This window comes from Ochotona curzoniae, unplaced genomic scaffold (genome assembly GCF_017591425.1).
Source record: "Ochotona curzoniae isolate NIBS_2020 unplaced genomic scaffold, NIBS_Ocur_1.0 contig_1976, whole genome shotgun sequence".
Lineage (NCBI taxonomy): Eukaryota > Metazoa > Chordata > Mammalia > Lagomorpha > Ochotonidae > Ochotona > Ochotona curzoniae.
Window position 1 is genome coordinate 1,751,982 of NW_024465279.1, and position 17,455 is coordinate 1,769,436.

The 17,455-nt window shown below is 47.0% G+C and overlaps 1 protein-coding gene across 14 annotated transcripts in view; it reads left to right on the forward strand.

Annotated features, from left to right (window-relative positions):
- Nucleotides 1-17,455, forward strand: part of TACC1 (transforming acidic coiled-coil containing protein 1) — a 105,482-nt gene that overhangs the window by 54,670 nt on the left and 33,357 nt on the right. For 10 of the 14 annotated variants that reach the window (XM_040970352.1, XM_040970362.1, XM_040970370.1 and 7 more), the window contains exon 3: nt 14,442-15,537. The exons of the other annotated variants lie outside the window; for them this stretch is intronic. In XM_040970352.1, coding sequence (XP_040826286.1) covers nt 14,442-15,537 — 1,096 coding nt within the window. The remainder of the gene's footprint in view (nt 1-14,441; nt 15,538-17,455) is intronic. 14 annotated transcript variants of the gene reach the window in all.

Here is a 17,455-nt window from a genome sequence, read left to right on the forward strand (position 1 = left end):
CTGCTTAAAGCACCTTCTACTATGTAAGTCTGCGTGAGGCAGCCAGCTCTTGGGACAGCCTACACCCTTGTCTCACGAGTTGCGCATCCATGCCATATTTTCCCTTGTTTTCTCTTTAAGTTTACTGAGATACAGTTACACACCATTTAAGTCAACCATTCTGAAGGTATACACATCAGTGGTTTCTTGTTACAACATCAGAATTGTGTAACAGCCTGATTTTAGACTTTTATTACTAATTTTAGACTTTGGTTACTCCTAAAGAAACTTCTGCCTGTTATCATTCGTGTTCCATCACCCTTCTGTCCCACCCCACAGTCCTAGGTAACTGATAAATTATCTTGGCCCTCTGCTTATTCTGGATGATTCTTGTAGGTCACACAATTTGTGATCTTTTTAGACTAGATATTTTCACTTACTATAATCTTTCAAGGTTCAGCTATTTTATAGGATTGACTGTTGTCCTATTTGTACCTCACTTAAAAAAAAAGGTTTGTTTGGTCTTACTGAAAAGGTTTATGGGGAGAAAAAGAGACAAAGAGCTTCCATCTGCTGGTTCACTCTCCCTAGAGTGGCTGCAACAGCCAGAACTGAGCTTATCTGAAGCCAGGAGCTTCTTCTGGGTCTCCCACATGGGTGCAGGGTCCCAAGGCTTTGGGCCATCCTCTATTGCTTTCCCAGGCCACAAGCAGGGAGCTGGATGGGAAGTGGAACAGCCAGGATATGAACTGACACCTTTGTGAGATCCCAGGGCATGCAGGGCGAGGACTTTAGCCCCAAGGCCACTGCTTCAGGTCCGAGCCTTTTTTTTTTTAACTCATCTGTTTATTTGTGATAGATATGTATCTTCCATCTACTGCTCCATGGTTGCGGCTGGGTTAGGCTGAAGTTAGAGCTAGAAACTCCACGGAGGGCTTGTGTATGGATGGTAGGCTGCCACCTGTAGCCATCCTGGTGCCTTAAGAGGAAGCTGGATCAGAAAACAAAGAGGACTCAGTTCTCAAGCAGGCATCCCCAAAGTGGGCTTAACCATTATGCCATGTCTCTCCCACCTTCTTTTTTTTGTTTGTTTTTATTGTTTTAGATTTTATTTGTTTTTATTTGAAAGGGTCACAGAGAGAGAGAGGCAAAAATGAACTTCCATTTGCTGGTTCACTGTCCAGATGGCTGCAGTGGCTCGAACTGAGCCAATCTGAAGCCAGGAGCTTCCCACATCAGTGCAGGGTCCCAAGGACTTTGGCCATTCTCTGCTGCCTTCCTAGGCCATGAGCAGGGAACTGCCAGAGTCCAGCTTCAGCTGGGTTCAGAACTCGCGAAGCGTGCGTGGATGAGGCGCAAAGAGGAAAGAAAGACGGACCACTAGGATTTCATGATCATGATGGACAATGTGGGAAAGCTGTCCGCTTTATTTATACAAAATCAGTCAAACTCTGGCTCAGACTTTTTACATCATGGTCAAGTGGGTATTTCTAAGGATAATTCTACCATTAATTTTACCTAAAAATAATAGAAGTTCCTGCTAGAATTCTTATCCTACAACTCAATCTTGTATCACAAAGAAAAGGGGAACCTAAAGAATGAGGAAAGAATGAAAGCCTAAAAATAGGTCCCTTGATTAGCATAAGGTCAATGGGGATAGACAAGACAGTAGGAATAATAGAAGGCCCTTTTGCAAGACATTATATTGACATTAACCTCCAAGCTCACATTGAGTAAAAGGCCAACCTCACAGTAGCAAACAAGGCCTGGATGGATTAGAATTCTTCCGCAGGGTGGTCCGGTGTCCATGCAAAAGAAGGTGCAAAAGAAGGTGGGAAGTTCCTTGCGGCCCTGCCTGCAATGGAACAATACTCTTCACACCTTCGTGTCCCCCACATCCACTGCAGGACCCCAACAGGGAGCTAGATCAGAGGCGGGGCAACCAGGGCATGAACCATTGCCCATATGGGGTGTTGGCACTTGCACGTGGAGGAGTAGCTTGTTGAGCCACCAATGGGTCTCCTCTCCCACCTTCTTTAATTACTTCCTTGTTTTGTAATTCCTTGTTTTGTAATAATGCTTGTTTTTCTTCTTTTTAAATTCATTCGTAAGTATTTTGTTAATTGTTTGCTCTCTGGCAGTGATGGACTTTATGTACAGAGCCTGATAAAGTACACATATTGAATGTATTCTGGTGGTCAGTAACCAAAGTTTATTAACAGCATCCGGGCTGAGGGTCTTGGAGGGAGGAGGGTTTTGAGGAATTTGCATTTCTGCTAGGGAGGAAGCACCTCTGTGTTTTGTATGCACAATCAGTTGTTCTCATGCAATCAGTGCTCATTGGAATGATATCCAATCAGTTATTCTTATGCAAATGTTATCTAATCAGTTGTCCTGTAGTTCATGTTTACACCATTACAAATTGAATTGTTTTTATTCTTCTTGGAGTTTTCACTGCAGATATACTATGTAAAGGTGGGACTTTTCAGAATGTACTTGTATAGGAATTCACATGGTTTTTGCATGTTACGGTTATTCGACACCCTTTCTCAAGAAGAGCTTCCCTTTTCCTAGTCTGCAAGTCTTTAAGTGAAAGAATATTATATTTTGTCGCATGATTTTTCTGCGTATACTGAGATGATCATATGGATTTTGTTCTCTGTTCATAGATGTATTACATTAGTTGGTTTTAAACGTTGAAACAATCTTGGGTTTGTAGGATGAATTCCATTTGTTTATGGTTCATTATCCTTTAGGCACGTTGCTAGATTTGGTTTGTTAGGATATTATTGAAGATTTTTACACATATAACCCATAAGAGATAAGTGATCTATAGTTTTTTTTTCCTCATCTTGTCTTGATAGAATGAATTGGAAACTATTTCCTTCTCCAGTATTTTTTGGAATAGTTTATGAATAATTGTTATTCTTTAAATATTTGGCATACCTCATTAATCTGGTCTAGGTTGCTTATGTCTGTGGAGGGAGTAATTTTTCAGTTTATTCTCTATTTTACATCTATTCAGATTCTTTTTTCCCTGAGTAAGTAAATCTGTTTTTCTAAGAATTGGGTTTACCTCAATTGTCTGATATTTTAGTTTTAGTATAGTTATTCATAGTAACATTTTTTTTGTTTGTTTTTAAGGAACACGGGCAGGCATTGGTGCAGTGGTTATAATGGCACCTTTGTCAGAGTGCCCATGTAGAGTCTGGGCTCCCTTTTTTTTTTTTTAATGGTTTGCTTATTTGGAAGAGTTAGAGAGGAAGAAGTTGGGTGAGGAAGAGAGAGGTACCTTCCTTCTGATTCACTCTGCAGATGGCCGCAGTGTCCAGGACAGGACCACATGGAAGTCAAGAGGTTCTCGTGGGACTTTCATACAGGTGACAGGGTCCCATGCACTTGGGCAGTTCTGTGTTCCTTCTCAGGCCATTGGGAGGGAGCTGAATCTCAATTGGAGCAGCCTGGACACAAAGCATCCCTCACAAGGTGAAGGCATTGCTGTGCCACCAGGCCAGTCCTCGGCTCCCCGTCTAATTCCAGCCTGCTGCTGATGCTCACCCTAAGAGGCAGCAGACGGTAATGTGCTCACCTGGGTCCCAGCCTGACCGTGTCGGGCACCCAGATGGCGTTCCGAGCTCTTGGCTTTGGCCTGGCCCAGCCCTCGTAGTTGTGCCATTTGGGGAGTGAAGCAGCAGCAGATGGGGGCTCTCTCTCGGCCTTCCAAGAAAGTTAAAACCAGTAACACTGAAAGGAGCAGGCCAATGTCTCCACACTCTGCAGTTGATTTAACATTTGCTCTATGCTTCTCCTCTGTGATGTGCACTCCAGGGGAGAGTGTTGCTCTTGTTACTAAGGGATATGGGCTAGGATTGGGTTAAAACAATTACGGTGATTTCAGACCTCTCTCTCTATTGTGCATAGTTGGGTAGAACATTCTGTGATGTCAAGGTATAAGGCTACTAGTGCTCCATCAGGAAGTCAGCTTCAGGCTCTGATTGGTTTAGCTCTTAGCTAGCACTAGGACCAGCTGTTTCCTTCTGGGAGGAAGTTCTGAGCTTGGTCTAGTCCCTGCTTCTCCCATCTCTGTAGCCGGTGCCTTAGAGGTGCTGTACACATCCATCCCTCCTCCTCTCAGCTTGAGGTGCATCTGGAGTTCCCGTAAAATTACAGTCTAGGTGACATTCACGAGTAATTGTATAACGTTTCTAGAGATTTCTGTGGGTTCTTGGGGTCATTGGTTCTGCACGTGAAGGCAAATTTAAACAGTAATTCATGTGGAAAGGGAAGGTGATGACACCACAAACTGACTCCCTGAGCGTGACAAGTCCAGTGGTGGCAGCACTGCGTCCGTTGTGATCTGGTACCTGCTGATCACAGAGGAAGATGGTGCTTCCTGCCCCAGGACGCAGCACTTGACTCTCCTCCCTAAGGGCTTGGGTGAGATTTCTAGCGCCTTATGCTTGTTTTGGATTCTTTGGTGCCTCTACCTGGCACAGTGTAAGCTGCGCAGTATAAGCACCCTGGTTGCCTGGGCGATTATCTTAGAAGACATTCTGTATTTGATTTTAGGAATTCGGATTCTGACAAAGCTACTTGTTAGTTGTTAAGTGCTGACGTTGGATCTTTATATAGCGTTTCTTAGTACTGTATTCACATTACATTTGCAAGCTCTAGGTGCCCAGCCCTCCAAGGTGTGAGGCATGTCTGCAGCTCTCACAGCTCTTTTTTGTGGCCTTAAGGGGCAGAGGCAGAGTTTTGGTAATAACTAGGGGTCCTGGTCTCTGCTTGTCAGAGGTCAGCTCCCTATGAGACACACTGCAGCCTGTGGAGTTGTGTGGCGATCCTGTAATCACCTCTCCCAGTGAGGACAGAGAGGCTCCGATTCTCCATTCAACAGCTCAGTGCGCACCCTACCTACGTGGAGTTAACATCAGACTCCAGAGGATGCAAGGGTTCAGTCCTGTAACATTGACCTCAGATCAGACACCAGCGCCAGGTCTCCAACTGCGTCTGCGTCTGACTTGTCTGCGAGCTTGGAACTTTCCCGTGACCGCCCCCTAGTTTGGTGATTCACAAGGACAACTCAGGAGGACATTTTGCTTTGGTGTATGGGTTTATTATCAAGGATGAAGCCCCGGAACAGTCATGTTGAAGGATGCAGGGGGCAGGGCGGTTTCCATGCTTTCTCAGGTGCCTTCACACTTTTACATGTTCACCAACTCAGAAAGTTAACTGCACTATTAGGAATTTCTTTTTAAAACTTTTATTTAGTTGAGAGAGGAAGAGAGAGAGCTACCATCTGCTGGTTCATTTCCCAAGTGTTAATAGTGGCCAGGCTGGGTCTGGCACAGTAGCCTAGAGGCTAAAGTCCTTGCCTTACGTGTACCGGGATCCCATATGGGTGCCGGTTCTAATCCCAGCAGCCTGCTTCCCATCCAGCTCCCTGCTTGTGGCCTGGGGAAGCAGTCAAGGGAGGACAGCCTAAAGCCTTGGGACCCTGTACCCGTGTGGGAGACACAGAAGAGGCTCCTGGCCCCTGGCTTCAGATCAGCTCAGCTCTGGCCATTGTGGCCACTTGGGGAGTGAATCAGCGGACAGAAGATCTTTCTGTCCCTCTTCCTCTCTGTACATCTGACTTTCCAGTATAAGTAAAATAAATCTTAAAATAAAAACAGTGGCCAGGCTGGGCTAGGCCAGAACCAGAAGCCAGCAGTTCAGTGCTATGGCTCATGTGGGTGCCAGGGATCCATAGCACTGGGGAGCCTGCTGCCTCCCAGGGGTATATCAGCTGGAACCTAGAATCGGGAGTGGAGTTGGGATACAACCTGGAAACTCCGTGATGAAATTAACCAGTGGCTTAATTGCTAGGCCTAATGCCCATAGGTATGTGAGGTGTTTAATAGTTGTGTTTGTTTTGTTCTATGATTTATTTATTGATTTGAAAGCAGAGTTAGAGTGAGTGAGAAGTTGACAGAGAGGGGGCATCTTTCATCTATGGATGCACTTCACAGATGGCAGCAACAGCCTGAGCTGGGCTGGTCTAATGACAGGAGCCAGGAGCTTCTTTTGGGTTTCTCATGTGGGTATAGGAGCCCAAGCACCTGGGCCATCTTCCACTGCTGGCTTAAGGCACTAACAGGGAGCCATTTTGGATGTGGAGCAGTCAGAACTCGAACTGGCATCTTGGACGGTCACTTTATCCATTGTGCCACAGCATTTGGCTCCCAGAGGAATTTTTGCAACTAAATCTCATCCCTTCGCCTAGAGGGTGGCAGGGAGAGAGCAGAAAGTACCCAACCTATAGCCATGTGCTCGCTCTTTGCTGTCCTGCAATTGCTTGGATTTGAGGTTAGCAGGAGAGCCTGTATGTCTGCGAGCTACAAGAAGCTCGTCTCAGTTTTGGCACCTTTCTCAGTTGTCATATCAGTTATCTAGAAACGCATAAACGGAGCTATCCATAGCTAAAGGAGAGGAGATGTTGGATAGATCCTGAAGATCACAGACTGTGTATATTTGTTTTATTTATTTAAAAGGTGAAATAAAAGAGAGGGGAAAATAGATAAATCTTCCATTTGCTGCTTTACTTCCCAAGTGGCTTCAGCAAAGCCAGGAGCTTCATCTGATTCTCCCAGGCAGGTGGCAGGGCCCAAACACTTGGGCCATCTTCCACTGCTTTCCCAGCTGCATCAGCAGGGAGCTGGATTGGAAGTGGAACAGCTGGGACTTGAATCAGTGCCTGTATGGGATGGTGGCATTGCAGGCGAAGGTGTACACTACAGCGTGAGCCACACACAAGTGATTTTGCTATGAAGTTAAACTCCATGGGCCAGTGTTACAGCACAGAGGGTTAAACCACTACCCGTGTTACCAGTGGCCCATGCTGGAGTAGCAGTTTGAATCCTGGATGCTCCACTAGAAAGATTTATTTATTTATTTATTTAGAAACACAGATTTATATAGAGAAGGAGATATAGACAGAAAGACCTTTTGTCTGCTGGTTTATCATGTAGCTGCACCTGCTGGAGCTGAGCTTTTCTGAAGCCAGGAGCCTCTTCCAGGTCTCCCATATGGGTGCAGGGTCCCAAGGCTTTGGCCCATCCTCCCCTGCTTTCCCAGGCCACAAGCAGGGAGCTGGAAGGGAAATGGAGCAACCAGGACACAAACCGAAATTCATATGTGATCCCAGAGGATGCAAGGTGAGCATTGAGCCGCTAGGCTGCCACGCCCAGCCCTGGCTGCCCCACCTTCAGTACAGCTCTCTGCTAACACACCTGGGAAAGCAGAAAAAGGTGACCAAGTGGGAAACCCAGATGGAGCCTTGCGCCTGGCCCACCCATTGTGACCATTTGGAGAGTGAACCAGCAGATGCAGGCTTGCTTTCTGTCATGCTGCTTCTCAAAAAAGTTATTTATTTCTGTAAGATAAAGCCCCAGAGGAAAGTCAAACCTATTTGGAAATAATGTCAACTCTAAAGTGCTAGATGCAGACAGATCTTTCCCGATTTAGTTCTCCCTGACTGAAGATCGCTAACCTTAGGAGGATGTCGTGGAAACCTTCTCTCCAGTTTTGAGTTTTGATCTTATCCAGGTGTGTTAGGATCCTCTCGTGTGATGCTGGGCAGCTACTGGTCAGCTGTGTGGTCCCAGGGAAAGTAATGGACAGTGTGCGCAGGAGTGAAATGGCATGCTGCCTGCTGCTTCCTAACGGCCGGGTGGGGGAAGGCATGCCTTGGCAGTGTGCAGAGCAGGCAGTGGGCAGTTATCAGGCGGTACCCAGACTCCCCGAGGAATAGCGAATTTTAGAGATGAAAGCTGAGGCTGAGCACTGCCTGATCAGCTCGTGTGTGGGTGTCTGCTCGGGCCACGGTGTTCAAGTCTTTAGATTGGGCAGCCATGGGAGACCAGCGTGTCCTTCTAAAGATGCTGTGATGGCCTGGTAGTAGACGTGGGCCTGGCTGGGGTCTTTGGGGACACTGATTGTTTGATCAGGGTTTGAACTTCATGCAAAGTCTAGGATTTGATGTGAACTACGGAGGTCATGTCGTGTCTTGTGATCTGGGTTCCTATGCTGCTGGCCTGATGCTGTGGCACTCCCTTAATTGAGAGCATTTATGTTTAGTAAGGAGTTGACTCTCTTAGAAGGTCACCAGTTAGAAGGCAGGTGCTGCCCGCTGAGGGCGAGCGGCCGGGACCTGGCCACGTCTGCGTCAGAGGCTTTAGGGGCCCGGACTCAGTTTCACAGTTACGATGAGTTTATCCCAACACAGCACAGAACTTCTGAAAACGACTGCTTTTATTTGGAAAATGTATCTTAAATGAAATTATACATGTAAGCAGTTAGCGGGGTAGATTGCCCACATGTAATAATTGAATACATTTCTCTCAGTTTCAAAACACATGTTGCAATAATGGCATTTCCCCTTCTAAGGCATTCAAGGTTTCTCATAAAGTTGCATTTTAACCTAGTATATTTTTAACATTCCGGAGCATAGACTGGAATGTCAAAACTGTTTACCTCAATCCTAAAATATTGGCATTCCATGGCTTTTCTTTTAAAAATATTTTAAAAAAGATTTTTACATAAGAATATTTTTTGCTGGGCCCGGCACCTTGGCCTAGCAGCTAAACTCCTCTCCTTGAACAAGCCGGGATCCCATGTGGGCGCTGGTTCTAATCCCAGCAGACCCGCTTCCCACCCAGATCCCTGCTTGTGGCCTGGGAAAGCAGCCGAGGATGGCCCAAAGCCTTGGGACCCTACACCCGGGTGGGAGACCAGAAGAAGCTCCCAGCCCCTGCCTTTGGGTTGGCTCAGCTCCGGCAGTTGAGGTCACTTAGGGAGTGACTCATCAGACAGATCTTCCTCTCTGTCTCTCCTCCTCTCTGTATATCTGACTTTGTAATAAAAATAAACTAATCTTAAAAAAAAGAAGAATAATTTTTGCGGAGTAAACCTCCAAGGCATCTTCTGCTTGAGAGAGCCGTGGGTGATTGAGAGAACCTTTCAGATCTGGGGAAGGCTGGTTGTTGAAAGGAAGAGTTTCATTAGGAGCAGTAAATGCAGCACAAGTGGAACCGTTGGTCTATTTCTGGATTTCCTTTGTGTTTGCTTTGAATTCGCCTTCTGATCTAATCTCTAACTGTCTGTGCTCACCATGCCGCCAGGCAGTGCTGTGCTTGTCACAGTCAGATTCATCAGTGCATTCTAGGGAGCGAGCTTTTCAGCTCCCAGGAAGGGGATTCTTAAGGGAACACAGGATTTTTTGTGAAAATCGGAAGGCATATAAAAGTAGGTTGGTTATATAACATGCTTTCAGATGCAAAGCAGGCACTGACGGCTGTGGCCAGGATGCCTGATGGAGGGAGCTGGGGAGCTGGGCCCGGCTAGACTGGGACTGCTCGGCCTACTGGAGTTACTTGTGTGTGGTCCCTGCTGTTTAGGTCTGTTTCCGGACAGGGCTGTGTTAGTGTGATCGATTGATACCTGGGCACTTGCTGGCTGACGGTGAATGCGCAGCTGCGCTCACGCCCAGACAAAGCTGTCTGAGTTCTGCGGTTAGTTTGGTTGTTTTGCTTTTTGCCTTGTTATATGTCCCTGTAGCTCCCTGGACTGGCACAAGTGAGCAAACAGACCCCTGCCATCCTTCCTGCTGCCCTGTTAGAACTTTCTATTGGTAATGGAAGATGCTCTACTGGGCGATAGGGAGGGGCGCAACAGGGGCCTGCGGTGCTGAAATACAGGACTGAACACCTTCATTTGCTCTGTTCTTATTTTTTTTTTTAAAGACTTATTTATTTTTATTTGAAAGGCAGATTTTAGAGAGAAGGAAAGAGAGACAGGTCCTGATTCATTCCCCAAATGATCACAATGGCCAGAGCTAAAATGACCCAAAGCTGGGAGGTCCAGGAGGTTCTCCCTTGCCTCACACGTGGGTATAGTGTCCCAAGGACTTGGGCCATTCGTCAGTGCTTTTAGGCTATGAGCAGAGTTGGATTGGAAGTGGAGCAGCTGAGACATGAAGCATTGCCCATAGAGGGTGTCACATTAGCAGGTGGAGGATTAGCGTGCCACACTGCCACGCTGTGGGCAACTTTGTTTACTTGGCATCTGGCCTGGGTTGGCCGAGAAGCGACCAGGCAGGTCTGCTGGAGCAGCGGCCTGGAGCCAGATGAGCGGGGCGTTTTCCTTCTCCAACCCACACCGCAGGGTTGAAAGAGCGTTGTATGTTATCACAGGTTAGGCTCCTATGACACCCACCCGAACAGCTGGTTCAACCTCTCGATTCCCAGCCACGCAACTCAGAAGGCCATGTGACAGTGAAGCCGTCAGCTGTTTGCCCAGCTCAGCCTGCCCCCTTGGAGGTGTAGATGGAAAAAGGAGTGTGGGATGGCACAGCTGTAGACCCTTCATGGTGGGCTGTAGGTATGCAAGGACAGTGCTGGTGGGGCGGGACTGGGCTGGGCTGAGCGCTCCTGCCCTCCACCAGGAAGTGTGTCCCTTTTCCAGCTGGATGCCTCCTGGCCTGCCCGTCTCTGGAGGCACACGCTCCTCCTGTCTAGAGTTTGGGCCCCCAGTGTGGTGAGATGCTGGTGGAGATGGTTGAGAGAAGGATCTAAGAGGAGGGCTTGGGGCCGCTGTGGAGGAAGGTGCAGGGCTCTGCCATTTAAATATTTTTAAAGCAGACTCCAGACACTGTCTCATTAATATTTGCATATGCTCCTACAGCATATTTGGACATGTCCATCTCAAGTTATGGTGCCATTGTCAGTAACATCACTCTTTTCATCTATGGAGGTGGTTAAATTAATGGAATTAATGTGTTTAAGTGAATTTTTTTGTTCAAAATTAACTGTTATTAGACGTTCATATGTCATCTGTGTTGGCTCAAAGATGGACTTGGGGAATGAAGACTGACAGTGACAGGGTCAGCGCGTGTGGTCATCTACATCCGGTGTTGTTCCTGGCAGACCTTTCTGAGCTCGCCGCCTGCTCGGCGCTTCCCTTGCACAGCCAGAGCAGCTTGCGGCCGATCCGGGGCCGAAGTCACGGCTTCACTGCAGCAGCCCTCCAGAACTTTGACTAGTCTTCCCTGGATCTCAGCAAAACGATATTCAACATCTTCTGGTTTCGAAAGCCAAAAACTTCGGCATTCTCTTTGATTACCTCGCTCCGCCTCAGTCCTGGGTCCAGCTGGGCACCAACCCTTATCCATCTAACTTCCTTGTTCTGTTTTCTTTTCTCTCAAATGCTGGTAGCTTTTTTTCCCCATGCATTGGTAACACTGTCATCAAAGCTCCCAGAACAACACGCTTGACCGTTTTTCTTGTTCCGTTTTGACTGCCTTCTGGGCGGTTTCCTCTTTGCTACAGGTGTGGGCTGTTCGGAGCATAAATCGGACTATATTCCCTGCAGTTTAGAAGCACTGGGTGGCTTCCTGGGGCTCTTAGGAGAAGGGCAGGTTTACGGCTGTGATCCTGCTCTGACTTTTGCCAGGCTCCTTTCGCCCCATCATTCATTCAGTGACTATTCAGTGTCTCTTCCCTCCTGGAGTCCGCACCGTGACATCAGAGGCTTTGCTTCCTGTTACATCCCTGTTGCGTAGGGCCCAGAACAGAAAAAATTCTCAAGTATTTGTTGAATGAATGACTGAAATGCATGGGCGAACCACTGAGAAGACGTGTTTAAAGATGATGAGGAGTCTGGCTGGTGACTGTGAGCATCTTTGAATGCATGGGTTCTGCAAGGGCTCTGAAGTATCTTTTTAGCTCAGACTCTTCAAGTCACCAGTGAGACTGAGAAGCCACCCTGCTGCAGTAACTGGACCCTCAGGCTGGCTGACTGCAAGCCCGGGACTGTTGCTCAGTCCCCTGACTGTCTTCCATTCTCTGCTTGAGTCATGGCTCTGTGTCTGTGTGTGTGTGTGTGTGTGTGTGTGTGTGTGTGTCCAGGAGGAATTCAGAAGCATAAGAAAAAAGGCCAGCCTTTTTTGGAGCGGCCTTGGCTCAGAACCTGCTCTGCATCGTTCCCGATGGACAGGGAGCTGTGTTCTCTGCACTGCTTGCTGGAGTTGGTTCTGTTGGTTTTCTCTTCCTCGAGATGAGTTGGAGTTCGCTTTCTTCCTAGCGGTTCTCCACCTGACCCTCCTTTTTATTCTCTGAAACGAAAAAGTGATTCTAACCTCTTTACTTTGTCATGTTTCTTAGTTCCCTGAGCAAACTATCTTTGGTCACAAATACAACCATCTATGATTTTTTTTCTAAGGAATTCCAAACTGAATGTAAACTTAACAGTTCTCAATCCCACATATTGACAATCAAGGGGACTACAGGAAACTATTCTGGCCACTGAAAGATGAGTCTAACACATGTTAGGTTTGAGTTAAAGGAAAGTCCCTGAGCCTGTGTAACTGTCATGAAAAATAAAAGTAAAAGAAAAAGATGTTAGGTTTCACAGCCAGGCCCTGAAGTCAGACAGAGCAACAGTTGCACATTGGTATTAGCTGTTGCCTGTATTAAATAACTCAGGTGAGCTCTTACTTACAAAGATTCAAAACATTAGATTTTTTTTTTAATATATAAGAATTTATTTATTTTTATTGGAAAGAGAAGTTTTACAGAAAGAAAGAGACAGAAAGATCTTCCATCTGGTGGTTCACTCCCCAAATGACCTCAATGGCTAGAAATGAACGGATCTGAAGCCAGATCCAGGAACTTCCTCTGGGTTTCCCAAATGGGTGTAGGGTCCCAAGGCTTTGGTCCATCCTTGACTGCTTTCCCAGGCCACAACTAGGGAGCTGGATGGGAAGTGGAGCAGCCAGACATGAACCTATGTGGGATCCTGGTGCTTGCAAAAGGAGGGGTAGCTGGTTGAGCCATCATGCTGGTCCCCAGATCATTAGTTTTAAAAACAACGGGATTTATGAGATTGAGACATATAAAATAACGCAATCAGAGCCTGACTAAAATATAGTTTATTTATTAGTGTGTGGATGTCATTACATGTTATTGGGAGAACTTTGACTAGTGCGAATCAGTAGTTTTAAATTATGTTTTAAATATTTACTTATTGGAAAGGCAGAGTTTCAGAGAGAGGGAAAGACAGAAAGAGCTCTTACAGCCACTGGTTTGCTCCCCAAATGGCTGCAGTAGCCAGGCTTGGGCCAGGCCAGATCAGGGTCCTGGAATTACATTCAGACCTTTGTCATAGGTGGCAGTGTCCGAGTTCTTGGGCCATCCCCCAGTGCTTTCCCAGCTGCATCAGCAGAGAGCTGGCTCAGAAGTGGAGCAGCTCAAACTTGAACTCAGTGCCCATACAGGATGACAGTGTCACAGGTGGCAGCATAACCTCATGTACCGTAACACCAACCCTGCAGATGATAAATGTTTAAATGATTCAGTTAAGTACCTGAGATTGTGTTTTAATGAAGCTGTTCTAGAAGGAGCAACGGGAGGAAATTTCCTTTTCAAAGTTGTTATAAACAGTAGCGATTTATCTGCTTTCTTTTCTTCTTCTAATATTTATTTATTTGGAAGAGAGTGGGAGAGAGAGAGACAGAGAGAGAGAGAGAGAGAGAGAGAGAGAGGTCTTCCATCCTCTGGTTCACTCTTTAAGTGGCCATAAAGGTCAGGGTTGAGCCAGACCAAAGCCAGGAGTTGGGAGCTTAATCCGTGTCTCCTGTATGGGTGGCCAGAGCCTAATCCCTTGGGCCACCTGCTGCTTTTCTTGGGCCACCAACAGGAAACTGGATCAGAAGTGGAGCATAGTGGAAGGAGCCAGCACCCAAACAGGATGCTGGCATAGTAAGCAGCGGTTTTTCCCGCTATACCCACAATGCCGGTCCTTTGTCTAATTTCTTAAATTTGTAAATTTTGTAAAAGTTCTAAGAAAACATAAAATGAGTTTTAAGTCTTTTTGGTGGAAAGATAACTTTGAGATGTTTCCAAGTATAATTTTTCAGAAATCTGAGCTGCCTGAGTGTGTGTGTCCATTAAATATCTTCACTGTCTTGAGGCGTATTTCCCAAGGTTTTCCAACCCTAGAGGGGTGAGCAGGCAGCACTTCAGTTCCATTCCATTGTGTTCCGTGCCTGTCTGTAAAGTGCTGATTAGGTCAAGGACTCTGTCACAGGGTTGTCCCATTTCAGACATCAGCCGTCATCCCAGTACTGCTCACCAACTGGGTATTGGTGTCATTGCTCCACACGTCACCTAGATAATGCTCGCACACACAGAGTTTGACTTAGGAAGGCTCTTTTCAGGTTGTTCTCTCTGCAGCTGTGTCGTCATCCTTAACCAAACCATAGAGATGCATAATAAACACAGGAGGGTTAGCCAGTTGGGCCATCATGCTGGGCCCCAAAGCATTAGTTTTAAAAACAGTGGGATTTGTGTGAATTCAGTTAGTAGACAGTAGCGATCAATTCCAGGATAATTCTTTAAAGAGATTGCCTTTGTGCTTTGTTTTAGAATCCCACGAAGCTGAAGAACAGCTGGTAGCACAAGTGGTTGGACAATGTCCGTCTGAGACTTGTTCCGGACCCTCAGAAAATGAGGTCCCACAACAGGCCTTTGATTCTCACTCAGTCAAGGATTTGAAGGAAGAACCAGGACGTGACAGTAGCAAGATTTCAGTAGTGAGGCCGTTTTCCATAGAAACCAAGGAGTCCACGGATACCCCCGCAGCTCTCGGAACAAAAGTAGCTCATGGCTGTGTAAGTAGCTCGGACAGCGTGCCAGAAGCCATTCAGGACAAGGCAATGACAGAAGGCACCATGGGGGCCACACTGGAAGCTTCTACCGATGCTGATCTCGGGCCCGGAAGCGCCTGTGCAGAGCCGGTGCCCAGCAGAAGCAAGCTCCGGAAACCCAAACCTGTCTCTCTCAGAAAGAAAATGATAGGGCGAGAGTTCCCAGAAGCGGAAGCGGCTGTGGAGGGCGTGCCTGTCCCTAAGACATCCTACCCGTGCGGTCCCGAGGAACTGGATGAAAACCCAAACCCCTCTTTACTAGGAGGCTCCAGGATCCCGAAGTCACTGCCCGAAGTTAAAGGAATCTCAGGTGCTCTCGCCTGCGACACCACGGACACAGGGACTGAGCTGCCAGAGGAGGCGAGGAGCTCACCTCTGAAGCTTGAGTTTGATTTCACGGAAGAAGTGGAAAATTTAGAGGCCAGGAAAGCTCTTCCAAGGAAACTTGGCAGGAAACTGGGTAACAAACTGACTCCCAAGATACCAAAAGAAGCTGTCAGGAAGCCTGTAGGTGTAGAGCAGCCTCCAGACCCGGCAGCCGGAGATGCTGCGCTCTCCCTGGCATCCTCCAGGCTAGACCCTGGTCAGTGGGATAGCCCCAGCTGTAACCCCTTTGGGAGCCGCTCCAGCCTGCAGAACTCCCCACCCCTGTCCTCTAAGGGCTCCTACCACTTTGACCCAGATAACTTTGACGAATCTCTGGATCCCTTTAAGCCAACTGTGACTTTACCAAGCAGTGACTTTTGCTCTACCACTGGTAATCATGTAAATGAGATCTTAGAGTCACCCAAGAAGGCCAAGTCGCGTTTAATAACGTGAGTGATGGAGCGCGTGCTGGGTGTTGTGTCCTGTGTGTTCCCTGTGACTTCGCAGCTGACTCCTTGTGGTGGCAGTGACCTGGGGTTAGCAGGACAAATACGAAGCTTCACTCCTATGTGGAATCAGAAACACCAGGAGTTTCTTTTTAGGTCTCTACCTCATCTCTGCATCTTGGTCTTACTGGGCTAAGCTCTTTTCCTCCCTTTGTAGATGGATTGTGTGTGTGTGTGTGTGTGTGTGTGTGTGTGAGTGAGAGAGAGAGAGAGAGAGAGAGAGAGAGAGAGAGAGACAAGAGCGGGAGGGATCTCATGGTGGTTAGGAATCTCAGCCAGGCTGTCAGGACTCACTGACAGATGTAAAGTATCAATGCTAGCATCACTTTCAGATTCTGGTTAAAAATAGTTCTGAAGCCACAAATTACCTATCAGGTGTCAACAGCATGTTGGTAAATAGTCCAAAAAGGGGTCTTGTGGAAGTCTTCGCTTAATCAGAAAACTGTGATGTTTGTTGGAAACTGTGACCGTGAGGTATTGGTGGGAAGGCTTGCCTGCACGTGTAGTTCCCAATTAGTTAGGAAAGATGAATTGTTAAAATTGAGAGCATGTTCAGTGATGAGTCAAACCTGACTGAATTCGTCACCTCGTCTTTGCAGGATGGACGTGGTCCCTCCCCCAACCCCCAGTTTTGGTTTTCTTGGGGAATCTGGATGGACTGTCACAGCCTGATGTCCTAGCAAATTAAACCAGAAAGGAAAATGCGCAGATGGCTAGAAAACGAAAGTACTAGTGTTAGCAACAAAAAGGTTTGAGCAGTGTGGAGGTGGCTCTTCGGCAGCCCCAGCGTGTCTGAGGGACTGCAGTGGAAACACCTGTGCTTTGAGTGTATGTCAGCTGGTGGGCGAGTGCTGGTCAGCTGACCCCACAGTCCTCTTGGGGCGTTTGAGGTGGGTTCGTTTCCTGGGTGCTGGACGTGTTGCTACCTTGACACTGCTCCCCCGAGTGGGCGGCTTTGCCTGCAAGGTGGTAAGGAGTCCTTCTGGAAGCCTTCGTTTCAGTTGTGTGTTGGAGGTCTGGAGCCTGTTTACTCATGGTAGATAAGATTAAATCGGGGACACAGAGCATTTATTCCGAATTTGTGTTCAGTGACAAAAAGCAGCCTCTCTCGTGTCCTGCCACCTTTACTTAACTGCTTGCACTTTCCTTCTGTCTTTGATCTCATATACCTTACAGATTTCTTCTTAAGTTTCTTATATGATGAAAATGCATTTTGTTGTTTCCATAAGAAAGAAATGCTAGCCTTCTTGTGTAACATCGGGAAGTCCCTTCATTGCAATCATATGCAAGCTCTTCATAAGACTCCTGGAAAATACGTATGAGGAAAACACTTCAAACTTTTTTTTAAAAAAAGATTTATTTATTTATTGGAAAGTCAGATATACAGAGAGGAGGAGAGACAGAGAGGAAGATCTTCGGTCCGATGATTCACTCCCCAAGTAAGCACAACGGCTGATGCTATGCCAATCCGAAGCCAGGAGCCAGGAACTTCTTCCGGGTCTCCCACGCAGGTGCAGGGTCCCAAGGCTTTGGGCTGTCCTCGACTGCTTTCCCAGGCCACAAACAGAGAGCTGGAAGGGAAGCGGGGCTGCCGGGATTAGAACTGGCACCCATATGGGATCCTGGGGCGTGTTCAAGGCGAGGGCCACTATGCTATCGTGCCGAGTCCCAAACTTTTTTATTTCCAGGAAAATAAACTATCTACACTTCCTTTTCCGCTTTTTTTGAAATGCCCTCTTAAATGTGGTAGTGGAGTCTTGGGAGAATGAGGAATTATTTGAGAAGCTCAGAAAGATGCGCAGATAGGCTTTTCAGATTCTTCTGTAAAAATGGAGGCTCCACGATACGACTGGGATGTTTG